This window comes from Varanus komodoensis, unplaced genomic scaffold (assembly GCF_004798865.1).
Source record: "Varanus komodoensis strain SLA01 unplaced genomic scaffold, ASM479886v1 scaffold1, whole genome shotgun sequence".
Lineage (NCBI taxonomy): Eukaryota > Metazoa > Chordata > Lepidosauria > Squamata > Varanidae > Varanus > Varanus komodoensis.
In genome coordinates, this window is record NW_025335268.1 from 58393526 (window position 1) to 58413064 (window position 19539).

At 40.4% G+C, this 19539-nt stretch overlaps 1 protein-coding gene across 1 annotated transcript in view; it reads left to right on the forward strand.

Annotated features, from left to right (window-relative positions):
* The window catches only part of SEC63 (SEC63 homolog, protein translocation regulator), a 52688-nt gene extending 40861 nt beyond the window's left edge, over positions 1-11827 (forward strand). Inside the window, exons 17-21 of the mRNA XM_044426909.1 lie at positions 265-420; positions 1871-1972; positions 7311-7409; positions 8334-8438; positions 10276-11827. Of these exons, the coding sequence (XP_044282844.1) occupies positions 265-420; positions 1871-1972; positions 7311-7409; positions 8334-8438; positions 10276-10419 (606 nt within the window). The 3' untranslated portion in view covers positions 10420-11827. The remainder of the gene's footprint in view (positions 1-264; positions 421-1870; positions 1973-7310; positions 7410-8333; positions 8439-10275) is intronic.
* The last annotated feature ends 7712 nt before the right edge of the window (positions 11828-19539 follow it).

Genomic DNA, 19539 nt, shown 5'->3' on the forward strand with positions numbered 1-19539 from the left:
CCTTTTCTGTTTTAGATAGCATTTGATAAGATGCCATTATTTGAGTAGATTAACAGATAGACATGTTCTGCCTTGTTGTAAGAGTTGCTTTGACAGGACTCATGCATGGGACAGATGGTAAGAACTACAGTATCCTTGCAGTATGATAATTTAAGTGTAGCGTTGTACCTACTTACAGATCCACAAGTACAGCTTAAGCTGACAGTGCCACAGTTCCTGAGTATTTATTTAAAATGTAAAAGAATCTTGTTGTCCTTTTTAAAGGAAATTGTCAAGGATGATGATGATGAAGTTTCTGATAAAGGAAGTGAATCTGAAGAGGATGATACTAATAGAGACTCCTTAAGTGACAAAGATGATGGAAGTGATAGAGACTCCGACAGAGAACAAGATGAGAAACAAAACAAAGATGATGAAGCTGTAAGGCACACCTTATTTCATTCTACACTATCATTGTCATGGGGCTAGGAGAAATGATACGATGTGCCTTGCAAAACCCCTCATTATCTTTAAGAGGGCCCACTCAGTTCATAACGAGGGTGGAATACTATTTCCTGGTGGAGCACACTGAGAAGAACATAGATGGAACATAAAAGCTTTTGCATTTGCATCTTGACAGTGGATAAGCTTCCTTTATAAATCCTCATATAAAATATCAGTTATAGCTAACATTACACTAATGCAAAAATTAATGTAATGGATTGGTGCTTCCCTTGAAGTTGCACATGTGCCAATAGACCAACTAGCAGACCTAACCTAATAAAGTCTCAACATCTTGTGTTATACTTTGTGCAGACAGAATTAATTAAATGACTTTGATACTTGGGCAAGGATAAATATGGGTTTTCTCAAGCAGTAGAAGCTTGTCCCCAGTGGAATGATACCATTGGTTACAATCCTTTTCCTCTCTGGAAGCATTCTGCTAATGGCAGTCTCCTAGTGTAATGGGATTTCTTCCTCTTTTCCCACTCTGCAGACATCTGTACTGCCCCAGCATATTTAGCATATTTTGAGGATGGAGGCAGTGGGATACAGGGGGTTGTTCCCAGCCCCTTGTTCCACTGATGAAACTTCTTCTTTCTTCACAATAGTAACTAGATCCTGCCTTGTGATTGTGCATATGTATGTATGTATGTATGTATGTATGTATGTATGTATGATTGCATCATATAAAGTTGCAAGCAGTTGGTTCCAGAGGTAGAATTCCAGAAGCCTGGCTACATTAGGTGTATTTACAATATGTCTCCGTCATAAGCTGCTTTTTATAATGTAACTTTACATGCGGAGAAAACTGGTCAATGCTGTAAACAAAGTGCAATAGAGGTTACACTGAGGAAATCCATGCCCTGGATTTGACCATGCCCAGTAGTCACATGAACAGAAGTCTGCCCCACCCAGTGCAGCTTCTTTGGCACAGCAGGTTTTCCTTGTCTTCTCCTTTTCTCTTCTGTAGCTCCCCACTCCAACTCTGCTCAAGAGTGTCCTCCCACAACCCTGTAGCAGATTTGAAGGGCACGTGCAGGCTGCAGAATAGAGGAGAAACAGCATTCCATTAACAGTTTCTGTTCCACTAGTGGATAGCCTGCATTAGATCCAAGCACTTGACTGCAGTTTATTAAATTATGAAGCATGTCATTTCTCACTGTAATACTGCAATAGTTTAGGGAATATATTGGAAGAGGTCAGTTATAAACTGGTAAGAACTGATTTCAAAATAGCTCACCTTTTGCATTTTCATGGATGTCAGTACCATTCAGTTATGTTTTGCATTCCTAGTTTTATTTCTCTACCATGCTGGAAAATTACTTTCTAAAAGAAGTCATAAATGAGCAGAGCAAGTAACACTGAATACTTTTTCTCTTTCCATCAGGAATGGCAGGAATTACAGCAAAGCATACAGCGAAAGGAACGGGCTCTCTTGGAAACCAAATCAAAAATAACCCATCCTGTTTACAGTCTCTACTTTCCTGAGGTCAGATAATTAAACGAAAATAGGATGAAATATTCTCATTTTGACAAGCTTATAATGCCAGTTTTGAGTATCAGTCCAGTTGCTTTTAAAAACTAATGTTGTAAGAATTTCTTTTTTAAAAAACAACGAACATTTCTGGTCTATTCTTTGCAAGTTTAATATATTAATATCTTCAGTTGGATCTGGGTGCGTTAACACTACCTTAATGCTAAGGTCTTATGAGTCAGTGACTGTCTTTATGCACAGCAATGCTGTTATGTATTACATTCATTCAGAAAAAATTCCCAGTGTTCATATAGAAAATTCAAGTCTGTGAAAGCTACTGCTGCTGCTGATAACTTCTTTAAAACTTTCGTTTTGTTCTCCTTACTGAATTTTGAGCTGAATTTTCCTGAGGTAGTGTATGCAGTCACACCTAATAAGTTAAGAATCCTGGCTTAATAAGCCCCAGTGTAAACAAGCTGCCTGGTAGTATGCAACCTTTCTACTCCTTTTTTGTTCCTCTTGTACGTAAGTAAATATTTCTCCAAAGGGAGAGCTTCACATGGGTTTACACAACCCATCAACCCAGTATATGTAACTTTGGTAGCTTGTTGTATTGTGTAAACCCAGACTGATGTCCATTGGGTGGCTTGTAGCACAACCCATGGCTTGTGGTAGGGTTTGTTAGAGCCACGATAGCCTGTCATATTGTCCCAACAGCAAAAAGCCCTCATGTGTCTTCTTGACTTTGCTTGGGCTCTACTAGTGGCCCAAGTAGCACTTTGAAGCCACCATCATTAGCTCATTCTTTCTCTTGCCAACCACAAGCCCATTTGCACTTGTTGCAGCTTTTCCCTCTTCTCCATTTTTCCAGAATGCACAATTCCTTTTTGTAGCCATAAAAGTGACAATCAGTAGCAGCCCCTCCAAAGTGTCAAAGTGACATATCAGAGCAGCTGAACAGTTTATTCTTCATTCATGAGCACATCAGAGTGCAGAAGACTGTGGTTGTTGTTTTAGTTTTATACTGGTTTTAATCGCTTAATTGTGAGCCACCTAGAGATGCTCTGGTGCAATAGGTGCAATACAAATGTTTTAAATGAATAAATAAACTGGCTGTTGTGATTGATATTTTAATAACAAACAGCCCTTGTGTTGGAAACAATTGTCCTGTTTAATCCCTATCTAGAATAGTTGTGTTCTTTTTAAATATCATTAAGAATGAAGCTTAAGACCTGTTTTGGTCCCTCATGAACACAGATAGCATCTCCTGGTGATGTTTGCTTCTGAAGTTTCAGTATTTCTGCCCTCAGTTTGTATAATTCCTTATTAGTGCTGCTTACATGATTCAGATAATAGCAAAAAGACCCCTCCCCCAATCCCATCTTTGATTTGTGCAGTGATATAGGAGGGTTTCTTAGTTCTGCTTGCTTTTTAGAATATTTCATGTTCACTTTTTTGAATTGTAATTACACATAAGCCAACATGCAGACACTAGTTCAGTTGTCCTTTGATTTTTTTTCCCATCAGGCTCCTAAATTGATGAAAAGTTCAGCATGTCAGCATTAATGCCTGTGTTAGAATTAAACTGATTCAAAATACAAATTACGAATAATCCATTTGCTTTTATGAAAATTGTTTATGAAAATTACTGCTTATGAGAAAATCCTGGAAGTCTCTATTTTGGATATATGTTTGTAAGATAGTCTATTTTGCTGGTTAGTATGGAAGGCTTACAAAGATGCAAAAACTCCTGAAACCAGTATTTATCACAGCAGCTCAACTTCCTTACTCCTGTTTTCAGTTTTGGAAATAACAATATTTCATGGCTCCTGGGAGCTTCTGTTTTCATTGGGCTGTTTTGGAGGCAAGGAAAAATGATTTGAAATTCAGCATCCTCCAGGGTTCACCTGAGTATGCTAATACTTCCCTCTTGTTTCTTGGTCACCCAGTTTTTATTCCAAACCTTTCAACATACAACAGTAAACATGAGTTTACTGTTTACAGGAAACAAGTGGAAACTGCTGAAAACATCACCATACATTACCACCTGTGAAAGGAGTCCTTCTGCTCATAGCTTCAGACAGCCTGGAAAAGAAACGTTATAGTTCTATTTGAAGAAGGACTTTCAGCAGTGGAGGTGGGATAAGGAGCACTTCTTTAAAATCTCTCCCTTCCCTAGACCCTCCACTCTTCTGTTTTATAGCTTTAGAGAGTCCTTGACCCAAACTGAGGATTATATAGCAATATTGCAAGGAACACAGACTTCTAGAGATGTCAAAAACATTTCTTCAACCCTAATGTCATCATTCCAGGACTGTCAAGGTCCTACTGTCAAGGTTTTCTTTTTTGCCTTTGTTTTCAATTAATCAGCATTCTGTTTCCTGATCCGTTCGGCCTTAGACTTTGATAAACTGTTGAAGTTTACTGGCTAAAGGCAATTTTTAAAATTTATTTGATTTATGTATCTCCTTTTTTTCTTTTTAAAAGTATTCGAAGCAGCTTACATAATTCTCCTCCTGCTCTCAGTTTTATCCCCACAACAACAAACCTGTAAGGTAGGTAGGGCTGAGAGTCTGTGAATAGCTCAAAGTCACCCTGTTGGCTCCATGGCTGAGCGGGGACTAGAACCCAGATTGCCTGAGTCCCAGTCCTGTGCTCTTAACCACTACACCAGCGTTCGACATTCCATCCTCTCCCTTTCTCTAGGCTCAACCACCATCAAAATTCTGTAAGCTCACAGATTCCTATTGTTTTCTTTGAATTGACAAACTTCCCAAATATGTAGAAACTGCTATCTTATATTTGGGTTGCCCTGTTTTGCTTCCATATACATAGGCATTCAACTATCTGAGTTTGCTGTTGAATGTGTGGCTGCTTTAAAAACAGTTTCAGCTATTAGAAATTTTGAGAGAGGGAAGCTGACAGACTTAGGGAGAGACTAAACAGCAACATTTTCAAGGACAGATGCCAGAGTGTAGGACGCAGAATAATCATAGAAACATAGAAAACAGAGCGAGTCAGAAGGGGTCTCCGGGGCCATCTAGTCTGACCTCCGGCACCAGCCAGCTCCGCTCACGACATGCCCACCATGTGGACGTCAAGCCCATCCTTGAACACCCGCACCAGTGGGGCCTCAACGACCTCTCGTGGAAGCCCATTCCACACCCTTGGGGTCCTGACTGTCAGGAAGTGCTTCCTGATTCAAGTTGTGACAACCCAGATTCAGGCTGGACATTTGGAAAAACTTCCTCACTGTCAGAGCAATAGAACAGTGGAGTCAGCTGCCTAGAGAGGTGGTGGGCTCTCCCACACTAGAGACATTCAAAAAGAAACTGGACAGCCATCTGAGTGGGATGGTGTAACATGGTGTCCTGCAACAGCAGGGGGTTGGACTCGATCGCCTTCATGGCCCCTTCCAATTCTGCTATTCTATGATTCTATGACATTACAGTTAGTAAGCTAGAGATTTCTTTAACCTGACCTAGTTCTTTTAGTGTGCTCTCACTCTAGAGCATGCTGTCATAAAAATAATTTGCTAAGCTAATGTTAATTCTTGACTTTAGTTTTATTTTTCCACCATTGCCCCCGTCCCACACCACTCACCCTTAGTGTACAAATATGCCATTGCATAAAAGTTTCTTTAATGTATGCTAGTTCTCGTAAATCAAGATTGTAAGGCACTTTATAGTTTCTGCCACATGTCTTTGTGAGATACATATATTTTAAAAATTTGAACTGTCTAAAATTGCATCTGAAGTAGTATGCGTAAACTTCTTTGCCAACTTTATAGTATCACCATGGCAAGTTTTATGTTCTAGCTGTTAGCTGGAGGTCATTATTACTGTTGATATGCACCAGAAAAAAGTTGTTGTGAAATTGGAGCCCATATGGAAGAGACTTTTACCAGCATTTGTTTACCCCTATTTGTAACAGAGAAATTGATTCAATCCAGAGCCTTAGTTATCAGTTTTAATTCTGGAATAAAGTGTTGTCTGATGTAGCTTCAAACCTTGAAAAATTGTCCCCTTTTCAGGAATGTCCTGTGGACCTAAGTTATGTTTTATGTATAGAATGAATAAAAAGAATTACAGAGGTCCCTGAGGGAAGATAGCCAGGACTGATGTGATCCTAGGGGCAATCTCAATGATTCAGGGGCTATTTTCACACACCTCTGGATCTGACATAGGCCAGACACCACAGGATAATAGGGAAAAAATAACAAAAAATGTGCCTGTTTTAGCAGTACAGAGTACAAAGTAGATCATAATTTAGCATTCTGGAACCACTTAACATGATTTTATTTATTTATATTTGCTGTGACAGTAGCATATCAGTGGCATCCACATGTTGCCCACCCCTGCCCCAGGGTTTACTCTGTTGGATGAAATGTTCTCTGTACACTCCTTTTATTTATTCTAAGAAATTTAGGTCTCACTCTGCCAAGGAACACATGAGTTGAAAATCGAATGTGTTCAACATACCACTTCACATTGCAGGTGGAGGCTCTCACGTGACAGAACAAATGAATTCTGTTCTTAAAAAGCTATCATAATAAAGAAAATGCTAGCTTAGAACATTTCTTCCTGATATATATTTTCTAGAAGTAAGAATTTTTGTTTTGGTATATTTGGAGGCCCAGTCCATATTGTGAATTGCTACCCATAGCATAAACAAAGTGGTACAGTTGCAAGTCAGATTTACCACTTCTTCCCTTCCAAGATGGGCTTTCTAACAGTGTTCCTTCCAAACCATAGCACTGGATCCTGGGTAAGTTGTAAAACATAAAATGAAGAAGAGGCAGCTCTATTAGGTAGAAAGCAGAGAGATGAACTTCTAGCAGGTATCTTCCTTGAAGAGATGTAAAAATGTCAGCCTATTTTAATAATAAGCTTTCTTGTGTTCTTTAAAAAAAAAAAAGTGAATGCATTCTTGTGACTCTGTAGAACAAAGCCTTTGGACTACATTTCCCTCCTTCATTGTCTATGCAGGTTGGGGCTGATGAGCACTGAAGTCCAAAACATTCTGGTTGGACCATGAGGGTACTGGTTACCTAGATACATCTTTATTCCTATAGAGTATTCACACTTCCCCATATTCTTTTATTTGATACAAGCTTGAGGCTTCCTTCAGCTTGTATTTTTGAGTACCTTGAAGGTAAAGCTTGACTCCCTGGACTTTAGGGCAATGCAGTGCAACGATGACAAAGCCAAAAAAAGTCATCAGCCAACCACTTGCAGCTCCTGCTGGATGCAAAATTTAATAATTGGAAACATGCAAATCCAATTTGCTGTTTGAGACTCAGGTAATGATTTCTGATAATTTAGAGTGTTGATTCTCTTTCTTTCCTAAATAGGAAAAACAAGAGTGGTGGTGGCTATATATAGCAGATAGGAAGGAACAAACCCTGATATCTATGCCATATCATGTGTGTACACTAAAAGATCGTGAAGAGGTAAAGTATCTTGTTTTTTAAAAATGCTGTTGTAGCAGTGTATTTTCTATATCCTAGTAAACATAGTTAAGAGTCTTTTTGCTGCTTCAAAACCTCAATCAAAACTTAATGTTGACATGTCAATAGAAACCAGTGCCAGCAACTGAAAGTCTCTTTTTTTCCTAAAAGAAAAGCAGCTATACCTGTTAAAATTTACACAAATCATTAATAAAAATAATGCCTACAGTTCAGAGTTTTGTGGTAGCATGGGCATCCATGCTGCTGCTTTAGAAGAAGATACTAACTTCCCTCGATATATGAAAATATTTTAGGTGGGGTGGTAAAAACAGCTGACTGGATCCATTGTCATGTTAACAAACTTCCCTGTCCTTTCCTGTGCCCTGTGGTCCCCACTTGTACCCCAAGGCCCACAACCCTCTGGAGCAACTTGGGGGCGGTGCAGGGAGGGAGGAAACAAACTAGCTTTTTGCAACTGGGCAGACTTGAACAATACGGGCATGTAAGGCGGAAGATGCAGTGTTAGTATGAAGTAGGAATATTAGTGCACTTAGTAGGACAATCTCAATAACAGATCTTGGTTAATAAGATTACAGCTGATTGGATATAAAAAAGATTGGTAGTCTATACTACAGTATTTAAGCTTTTCTGAAAATACTTTTTTTAAAATTCCAGAGAGGAAATAGCTATTTTCCAGTCATCCATATATTTTGAAACTTTAACTCTTTGCTCAGTATATGGTACTCATTGAATCTGGAGTATTAAAGAAGGAAATTGGCATCTAGCCATGTCTAGTCTTGTGGTTATTTATTTTACTGAATCTGTTTCTGCTTGCAAATGCAGAAATAGTTCTGCTTGCAAATGCAGAATAGTTCTGCTTGCAAATGCCCACTTATAACTTGAGCTATGGCTGAATTGTGTTTCTAGGTAGAACTAAAGTTTCCTGCACCTGGCAAACCTGGAAATTACCAATACACAGTTTATTTAAGATCAGATTCATACATGGGTTTGGACCAGATTAAACCACTGAAGGTAGGCATTCTAATACTTGTATGGGCATTGTTCAAATAACTTGCAGATGTTGAAAGTTATTGCTTATTGTTATGTAGATTTGAGTTGACATATAGTCTTGAACCCAGTTCTTATGCTTGTTCGTGTTGGGTTTCCTCTTTGTTCAAGGAATGCTTATATTTTAGCAACTATAGTTTTGCTGAAGCCTGAGGGCTGGATTTAAAATCTTACTTTTTCATAGTTTAAACATGTATACTTTATTTGACATTTCATGCTTATCAAAGCACTAAAGGAAAACAGCAGCTGACAATCCAAAAGTAAAGCTGTAGTTAGGCATCAACATTAGACTGACTTTATTTGTTTATTTATGTATTCAGTAAGCTCATTCCAGACCCATTAGAAAAGGGACTTGGAGTAAACTCATTCCACCATATAGTGAATATGGTGTGGAGAGAGTTGATCTTGAAAGGTGTTATCTGTAAGAGATGGAGATCCTAGGCTATGTAGTGCAGTGGTTTTCTTCTGTTTTTTACTAAACATTTCTGAGGAAGAAGAGATATTTTCTGCATATGCAAGTTCTGCCTGACTGGAAAGGGCAGCTCTTTATTGATTTGCCTCACATATTCCTCAGTTTCTTATGATATTACCCTTCTGTGTGTATATCTGCCAGAATGGTTATTCCTTTTTCTCGTTGGCCAAGTTCCAAAAGATCACACAAGAAGATGAAAATACTTATTTCTGTCTGTTACCCATGGAATTTTAGAAATAAAGTTAAAAGTAAAGGCAACAAAAATACAACAATATTACTGAAGGCATTTGACACCCCGCATCACATTAATTGTAATTCTTGTGATCCTTGGTTTATGCATATGGAACAACTGGAGTGGAACAGCCTAAGTAGAAGCTTTGCTATCTAATGAAGGAATAAAAACTCAAGTTACATGTCATTTCTCTTTTTAACTCTTTGACCAGGTTTTCCATCCTGCTTCTGTTCCTAGCTTGTTTAACCCAGGAATTGTTGCTAGCAAGTAAAGCAACATGTGCTTTCTGTGTCCTCATTGTTTCTGCTGGTAGTTGATTTCTAGCAATGGGCAAACATTTGCCCATGGTTTGTTGCTGGGGTTAATTTTGGGTTGCTTAATTCCCAGACAACCATTCCCATGTCATGAAACTGCCCAGGAATGGAATCTTCTTGGCTTGTTAAGAGAAAGCGAAAATGATAAGAGCACAGGACAACAGTTACACGCATCACTTCATTTGTTCTTGACAATTCCTATGATAAACAATGCAGGAATTGCAGCTCGACTTGCAAACCAGCTCATTTTGTTGGCATTGTATGCAATTCTAGGAAGTGTGGACTGAGTTGGGAGACTGATGAACCCATGCATAAAACCCAGGGTTAATAATATCACTTACTATGGGACACCTTCAGCATGCAATCCAGAAATATAAAAAAGCCTCACAACTGTTAAGAGTATGTTTTTCTTATTTTTTGTCCTCCAGTTTTCCCAGTAGTAATATTTTTATTGAAATGTATAATAGTGCAATCCACTCTAATGAGCAAAGTTTCATTGACTTCTTCTGCAGATACAGCTTCTTAAAAGACCTTGAGTTTGTAATGAGATTGCATTGCCTTTTTTGGATTCCCTAGTGCTACATTTTTCCTTGCAAATTGTTTATCATGATGTGTACTGTGTATGCAAAATGCGGTACAGTCTGTATTTGACCTTGGAATAACCTTGAGTTAGTTCATAGTTCTGTGCAGCACAAACATTGATAACATCCTGAAAATAATTCATATCTCTGTTCTCACTCTCCTCCATCCTTTTCTGGACAATTCCCTAAATGCTTTTTGTAGCTGGAAGTTCACGAAGCTAAACCAGTGCCAGAAAATCATCCACAGTGGGATACAGCAATAGAAGGAGATGAGGACCAGGAAGACAGTGAAGGTTTTGAAGACAGTTTTGAGGAAGAGGAGGAAGAGGAGGAAGAAGATGATTAAACAGTACTATGAACAAACTGTGTTACATGGGACATCTCTACAAATATTTGACCTGGGAAAGGATAAACTCAACACTGCAGAAATACTGAAGACGGAATTTTTTTAGTTTCTCTTTACCAATTATGAGTGCTTTATGTAACTTCCCAGTGGAGGTCTGTTGATCAGTTGGTAAAACCTGGGTGATGCTTATGGCTCTTTACAGCCTTTAAGTACAGGACAGTGCATTTATTCCAACTGAAAATAAAAGCTTTTTTATTCTAAATGTCCAGGAGTGTGGGCTATGTTGTCTGATCAACTTTTGGTCCAATATATTAAGAGGTACTATTATTAAATAAAAGCAATCTTTACAGCAATGTTTCATATTAGGATTGTTTTATAACTTCCTTGAAATTAACATCTCAAGTTTCTGTCCAAAAGATCTTTTGCAGTGATATTATGAACATGACTGAAACTGAGACTATTCATAGCTTTAAACCTTCTATTTTGTTTGCTTTGGAGTTCAGATATTGGCATCCTGCCCTTAGTTGGGTACATTCCATATTGTCATGAGGGTTGATCTTTTGAGACTATCTTAAGGGGAGGGGAACTTTTGCCTCAGATTTTCATGCAGGCTATAAGTTTTCCTTGATTTCTTAATGACTTAAAATACGTTTAGGCATCAAGTATCAGCAAATCACACATAACCTTTTTCTTTTGATGAAACTCTATGTGAAAAATGATTGTGGGACCATATCTTACACAAAGTGATAGTTTAATACATAATACCTTTTACTAAAGGTAAAACTATCAGAGCTGAAATGTTGGCTTTTAATCTACCTTAGCCTATCAGAAGCCTTTAAGTCAGACACACAGACACACTAAGATACGTTTTTTGTATTTATTGAGAATAATTCAAAAATAAACTGGACTAAATTTGATAAAACTTTGCATTGTAATAGTGCATTTTTCCTCTATACTGAGGGCTGAATAGGGATATTAGCATGGAAAACCAGGCTTCATTCCCAACATAAATAATTGCTTTTGATTTTTACGTGTATATCTAGGGTTTTTTGTGAAGGATAAGCAACATCTCACAGAAAATTCCACTCTTTCTTCCCACATGGAAAAGTAATAACTATTGATGTGGTTAGAAGCTATAGAAATACATCCAATTGTCAATCATGTACTAAGTTTTTATCACTAAATATGGAGGAACTACAAGACTGAAATACTGTAAAACATTGTGACAAGCTTGTCATACAGGAAAGTTTCCATATAATGGAAGCTACCCAAAGGCCAAATGAGCTGCTCACACTTAATTTGTGACCTTGTTTATGAAATAGAGGATTGTCACTTTAAATGCAAACTTACATTGTTATATTTCTTTGTAATTGCAATAGTTGCAAATAAAATTTGAAAATGCCCTAAATGTGAAAATGGTTTCATTTAAAACAAACCATTCTTTATATACAGTTGTTGGAAGTTTAAGTAGCAGCATGTGCTATCCAGATGGGGTGGGTGTGCCAGATGAGAATGCATGATGGTTTGAGGTTATTTTAACAATACTGCTCCTCTACAGTGTAAGAATGTTATTATTTCAAGTAACTTGCTGTTTACAGCAGCATAACAATAAAAAAGAGTTCGTAAAAAACAGCACAGAAAGCAAATTGCTTATCTTTGACCAGATTAAACAAGTAAACCATGAAAAGATTGCTTTGGGTAACAGGTTAAAAGGTGGCTCTTTGTGTGTTTTTTATTTGGGGTGTATTTTATGTGAGGTGATGAGAGAACTGAAGACTGAGCAGATTCTGGTTTATACAGTAATTTTAGTTACCCTTTAATGTTGAAAATTGTCAATATTGTTAAAACTTCATAATTTCTTAGTCATTTAATAAGAGTCTTAGCAACATACATACATTAAAAATAGATGAGGAGTATGACCCTCCTATTTTTCCCTGGACTGGATTAAAACCCAATTTGTGGTAGAGTTTCCATTCATCTGCTTATGAGGTGGGTGCTTTCTTGTGTGCTCCCACTGCACTTGTTGGCAAGGATGGAAGGTCAGGGAATATTTTCCTCTGCAACTCTTTATGTCCCTTCTGGAAGTCTCGGAAATTTCCCAGAGGCATCTGGCGGCAGAGATCCTGAATAAATGTTTCTCAGTTTGGAGATGCTAAGTAGTTGTCAAGACACTATTATGCTTGCTGAGAATGGCTGTGTTCACACAACATACTCTGGGCTGAGTGTGGGTTGTCATTGAACTGTGGGGTTTTGTGCTGTGTGTAATCAGCTATATTAGTAAATCATGTTTTTTAACCACAAACAATGGTTTAACATGGCTGGGTTCACGGAATATAACACTGATCATGGCTTGTCATATGTGAACCCAATTGTCAAAGGATGGGATGTGGTGAATGACAAATTCTGCATAGCTTGTTGACTCTTACGCAGCAATAATTACTCTCTTCTATCAAACACAGAGAAGAGTACTTCTTGTTCTACAAATGTAAATCTTGCCCTACTAGAGTTCTTTGAGAATGTTAGTATGCCTGTAGATAAGAAGAGAGGCCTTAAGTAACTAGTTAAGAACAGGAAATAAGAATAAATTGAAGTTTTTGGAATGAAGGAATGTGAACAGAGGGGTCTGCAAACTATGTAAGCATGCATTGTTTTAAAATCTGTTCAAAATTTATCTGGTGTTACAGGTAAAATTATCTTGTGTTCCTATGAGTATTTTTCATTCCCTAGGTACAAGCCTATAGTCAAAGGCATAGGTGTATGGCATTAATGTGGCAAATACGCTTCAATATAAATGAGTAAAGTGATGCAGACTGAGCCAAAACAATGTAACTTCACACTGGTAGGAACTGACTGGGAAAGGCATATTGGGGTTATGGCAGATAGCTTGAAGAAAAAAAAGGAAAAAAACTGACCCAGTGTGTAGCTCTTGTAAAAAAGGAGAGGGTAATTTCAGACTGCAGCTCATCAGGAAAGGGATAAACAATGCAATAGCTGATGCCATAATGCCTTTATTCAATTCCTGAGGGCACTCTGGACATCATAGCTCAAAAGCATACTGTAGAGCTGAAACAATTCAGAAAAGTGCAAATAAGATGATCTGTGGGTGAAATGGAAAGGATGAAGAACAGCTAAAAACACTCCACACAGTGCGTAGTTTAAACTATGCAATTTACTACCACCAGGTGTAGTTAAGTCTGCCAACATAAATAGTTTTCAGAAGCTTACTAGGTGTGATGATATTTCCAGTATCTGAGGTAGCATGTCTTGCTGGGGATCCATAGTTAGGAGGGTGCTGTTGCTTGTGGATTTCCCATTGAGTCTTCCGATTTGTCACCTAGGAGTTGGGTGACAAAATTGGTCACCCAATTTTGGAATTGGTCTGATCCAGGAAGGCTCTTTTTGTTCTTATGGTCTTAAGAATTTTTGCTTCACTTGCTTATCTCAGGAAAGTTCACACATTATGCAACAAACGGGGTTGCCACATGAAGTTTTACCGCTCTCTCAATTCTCTCTCTCTGACAAGTGTATATAGTAACAAATATGTTTGAACACCTGTTTGTCACATCCACACTTACCTAGGTTAGGTGTACATTCTTGGAGCAGACGTAAAAACATGTGAGTAGGCTTTGTGCCAAACTATATTACCTAGCTCACTTACTAGGAAACTGCCCCCCAAATACTTTACCCCTCATTCTGGCAACTTAAAAACCTTTGGATGGAGATAGATCGAGACCTTTCTATTTTGTGCTTGTGTTTTGACCTGGTTCCAGATCACATTGCTGCAATGCTGTGCTGGTTTCTCTCCCATAACTTCTCACGTCCTCCTAACATGGAGACCAATTTTTTGGTTTTGCCCCATCTCCAACTATTACTCACTTCATTGCAATATGCAACTAGGGACAGCTGGATGCCTGTTCACTTTAGGCCTGTATTTTTAAAATGCACTTAAAGCCATGTTCCTATTTCGACTTAGTGATAATTGTTAAGGAAACCAGAAATAAACTTGTTTTCTTTTTTGAGCATTTAGCTTTTATGACAGTACCTATTCTTTTCCAGTAGGGGGAGACAACTACATACTTTGTAATTAAGAAAAACAAAAACATTGGCTCAGAAATAAAAGTTGGTGCTTTTTAGGTTCCCAGTTGGTATATAAGGATGAAATATTCAGTGGTTGATTTCTTTTTGTAATATTTTGAAAGTCAAGTGTATTGATCTGACTGCCCTGTGTGTAGCATATCTGCTTATGGTCCCATCAGTGGACATGGTACTTTACCAAGGGTAATTTGCTACCCTGAGAAGCTTAGAATCTAAAATCTGACATGGGCAATGAGGAAGTGGAGGGCAGAATAAACCGGAAGCATGTTATTTCAGTTGCATGCATGCAGCTTAGTTACAACAGAGCACATGTCTCCACAGTCTGTGATGCTTCTGCTGGTTGCAGCCAAAGTATGGTTGCTGGGAGGAGCATGATTTAAATGAGGAAGATGGTGTGCTAGAAAACTTCCGTGCCCAGGAAGGGGCTTTTCCCATTCAAGGAGAAAATGTGTTCTAGCTGGATCTGCACTTGTGTTGTGGGTGAGTGTGTGGAGTCTACATGGGACCCACATGCATCTTAGAGATAAAGATGGCACTAGAAGCCCCCTTCATTTTGGAGAGCTTTTCAGTCCCTCCAGTTTTCTTTTTTAATTAAAAGAATTACAGAGGCAGACAACCTGGGGGTTGCCGAGAGAGGTGTGATTACTCACGGTAGGCACCAACTTGAAAATCCCAGCGCTAAGAGAACCTGTGGGGCTTTTTCTACATGACACATTTATTGTGCATGCAGGATTCATATCTCATGGCTGTTTACAGGCGCTTTAGATGATGCGATGATCCTTCAGTTTCTCTTCTGTTTTTTTGCAAAGCACTTTCCCATTTTTTTAAACAATGGAGAAAATCAGGTATTACATGACAACAGAGAAAAAGGTACTCCTAGCTTCACCTAGAGTTTGTGCAGCAAAAAAGCAGGAAGGGAACAGCTTGTGGCTTATAGCTCAGATCACAGTGCTGTGATGAAACTGAAAATGGGTATAGAGACGAAGAGCCACATGTAGCAAACCTCTTTTTTGCTATGACCCTGGATCTGTTTCACTGGAACGCTTATCTGCACTGACTGGGTTAAGCCTTTGCCCTTATCCATTCCACTACTGACTCCAGGCACCTGGGGGCTTTCAGGTAAAGGACTCCTAGTGCTCGCATTGTGCACCTATTCCACCCTCTTGGTTTTAATGGGGTTTCTGCAGTATAAAGTAATGGGATGGTAGGAAAACACAGGAGGGTTATGAGTGGAAGGCAATGAGGTGTGGATGTAGAACAAGGCAAAGTAACGGCACCAAAGAAGTCCATCTGGAAGTAGCCCTTAGTTCTTAGTGTTTGCATGACCGCACCTCAGTTCTTTGCACAGGATAAATGAAGTTCCCTGTCCCAAGCTACTGAGAGCACCTTGCTCTAAATCCCTAGATGACATCACTAGAGGTTTCATGTCAAGCAGTTAAACGCATGGAAGAAGAACAAGAATCTTGTGGCATCCCATAGAGTCATGGTTTAGAGGATGGGTCCTCAAACTATGGCCCGGGGGCTGGATCCGTGCCTGCCATGCCCATTTGGACCCCAGCGTGTGTGCCCTCCTGCACCCACACATGCGCCCACCACTGCCCATCTCGCTCCGTGCGTGGGAAGGCAGCGGTTTGCTCGCTCGGAGAAAACGATCTCCAAGCGAGCGAGCCACTGCCTCGTGCGCCCGCCTCGCGGCGCATGCCCGCCCCTGCCCGCCCCTGCCCGCGCCTGTCTCCCCTCGCACACCCGCCCACGCCTCGCCTCGCCTCGCCGTGCACCCCGCCCCTGCGCCTGCGCGCCCCACCCCCGCCCCTGCGCGCACTGCAGGCACCTCCAGCAGCACCTTTCCGGCCTGCGGCCAGCACCAGCAGCTTTCAACTGGCCCCCTGGTGGTTCGAGGACCCCTGGTCTAGAGCAAACATGTCTGAGAACATAAGAAGAGCCAGGGATCCATCAGGCCCTGTATTATGTTCACATGGTGGCCAACCTGCACCGAGGAACCCACGAGCAGGGCATGAATGCAAAAGCCATGTTCCCCAGCAGCTGCTGTACTCAGAAACCCTTCCTCTGCTGCTCGAGGTAGCCTAAAGCCAATCAGACTAGTAGCTATCGATAGCCTTAGCCTCCATAAACTCATCCAATTCCCTCCACATTTGTGGCCATGACTGTATCTTGTGGAAGTGAATTCCATGGTTTAACTTTGTGTTGTCTGAAGAACTTTCTTTTACCTCTCCTGAGTCTCCATGCAATGACCCTGGGTTCTAGAATTACAGGAGGGAGAAAAATGTCTCCTCCTTCACTTTCTTCAAACAGTATATACTTCCTTACACCTCTGTCTTGTCTCCCCTTGCTTACCTTTTGCCTAAACAATTGCAGTTGTACTTTTTCCTCATAGGGGAGTTTCTTTAACCCTTGATCACTTTAGTTGTCCTCTTCTGCACTTTTCCTAACTTTACAATATCCTTGCAGGTGTGGTAACCAGGTCTGTACATGGTATTCTAAGTGCAAGAATTGTACAAGGGCAGCTTACTACTACTACTACTACCACCTGCCTTTTTTCCTCTTGCAAGGAACTCAAGGTGCTTGCTTAGTCCTCCTCCACTCCATTTTATTCTAACAACTCTGTGAGGTGGGTTGGATTGTGAGTCTCCCAGTGAGCTCCATAGTCAATTGGGGAATAGAACCCAGATGTCTCAAGTCCCTGGTCCAACGCTCTCACCATCACACCACTCTGGCTCTCAGTTTTCTTGGCAAGTTTATTTTCAGTTCCTTTCCTAGGTATGCCCACCATGGAGTTTGTCCTTTTCACAGCAGCAGCTGCACCCTGAGTAGCGGTCTTGAGAATCTTCCCATCAGGCAGGCATGGAACCAACACAGTTCAGAGCCATCATTCTCAAACCAGACAGGCAACTGGGAAAGGTTCAACAACTGGGCATACCTGAAAGCTGCTGACGGATCCAGTAGGTTGACTGGGGCTTGACTGACCACCCTTGGCAGGCAGCAGTAACCTTTCCCCCTCCCCAGTGGGTCTGTTTAAAAAAAACCTCCGTCATCTCCTACATCACCTCCTTGTAATGGGAACTAATGCGTTGCCATACTAACCTGGTTTCTGCTATTCAGTTAAATGCTTAAGTGACTGGATTTAATTTAATTACTCCCCCTTGGTGGTTGAGATGTTTGCAACAATGAGGTTTAATATGAAGTATAATTTTATGTAATTAGCATCAGTGGGCTCAAAGCTGGTATTAGGAATCTTCTCTGTCAAACTGTATGCACTGACTTTGGCTATAATTTATTCTAGGAAAAATGTGTGTGAAATGCTTTTTCACGCTTACATAAGGTGTGGAGTGCTTACACAGACACAGGGAGCCATCCTATAGCATCCTAACATCACTGTGGGAGGCATGAGGGGATTTTTCAGAGTCCCAGCACTGAGGTCCTCCAACCCTGGTGCTTGCACTGTGATCGCTGAACCCCTGACCCGCCCCCCACAGCCAGCATAGAAAGAACCGCACTAGTTCATTTTCTAAAAGTGCAAATGTACCCCAGAGAGGGGAAGCCAGGGATGGGCTGGAGGAGAGAGGAGGCAGGGCAATCTGCTGAGCTCATTTCCTGCCTGCACCCCAGTTTCTTTTCTTTCTCTTCCCTGGCACTTTCTGTAGACGGCCAAAACAGAAGGGGTTGCTGCCACACCTCATTCCAGACTAGATGCACGCAAACCTCCAAAGGTGGCAGCTTCTGCACATCTAGGGCAAGTGGAATAGGTTTGTGCCCTTACTGATGGGTATATATATCAGGAACTTGCCTCCTTAAAAACAAAATGGAATTGCTTGGTCAGTATCCAGCACTAGCACAATAGAAAGCGAGCAGTCCAGTAAGCTGCAGGGACAGATCTATAGTTCAGATCGAATTCTGCATTGCCTCTGCAGCTGACTTGCATAGGCACTTCTGTCACCTGGTATCCACAATGTTAAGTGATGTTTTGTATGGATATATGAATGAGCACTTAGGTACGACACCATAAATAGAACTTTCCTACATTTCCACTCAGTACTTTTCAGTGGCGTTTGTGCAGTATTTGGTCAAAGGTTCAAAGAAGGAGAAATCAAAAGATGTGCTTGCATGTGTGAACTAGGCCTAAGATCACAGTCCTAATGGGTCTACAGAATCCTAACAGAGCATTAGCTACTGGGCAGTATAAAAATGTAATTAATCAATCAATCATAAATTGGTCTGTTTGCACTCTATTTCTCTCCCTATGAGCAAAGATGAGTGGGAGAGAAATACACAAAACTGGGTGGAAAACCAACATCCTGGAAGACAGAAAGAAGATCCAGGGTGATCTAGTTAAGCTAGAACACTGGGCTGAATGCAAAAGAATGAAATGCACTAGGGGCGAGTCCTCCACTTAGGAAAATGAAGCAAAATGCAGTGATACACGATGGGGAATACTTGGGTCAGCAATCCTGCAAAAGACCTTGGAGTGGTTGTAGACAACAAGCTAAATATGAGCCAACAGTGTGATTGTGCAGCTAAAAGGGTGAATGCTAAACTGGGATGCATTAATAGAAGCAACACTTGCAAATCTTGAGAAGTACTAGTTCCCCTATACTCAGCACAGTAAGACCTCATCTAAAATACTGTGTCCAGCTCTGGGCACCAAAGTTTAGGAAAGATGCAGAAAAATTGGAAAGGGTTCAGAGGAAGGCAACAAAGATGATCCAAGGTGTGGAAACACTGCCCTATAAGGAGAGACTGAGGAAACTGGGCATACTCAGCCTTGAGAAGGGGAGACTGAGGCGGGATATGATAGCACTCTACAAGTATCTGAAAGGCTGTCACAGAAAGGAAGGATAAGATGTTTTCTTGCTCATCCCAGAGTGTGGGACACAGAACAATGAACTCAAGTTGCAACAGTTCAGATTTAGGCTAGATATCAGGGGGAAAAATTCCTAACTCTCAGAGCAATATGACAGTGGAACCAGTTGCCTAGAGAGCTAGTGGGCCCTCCCACACTAGAGACAT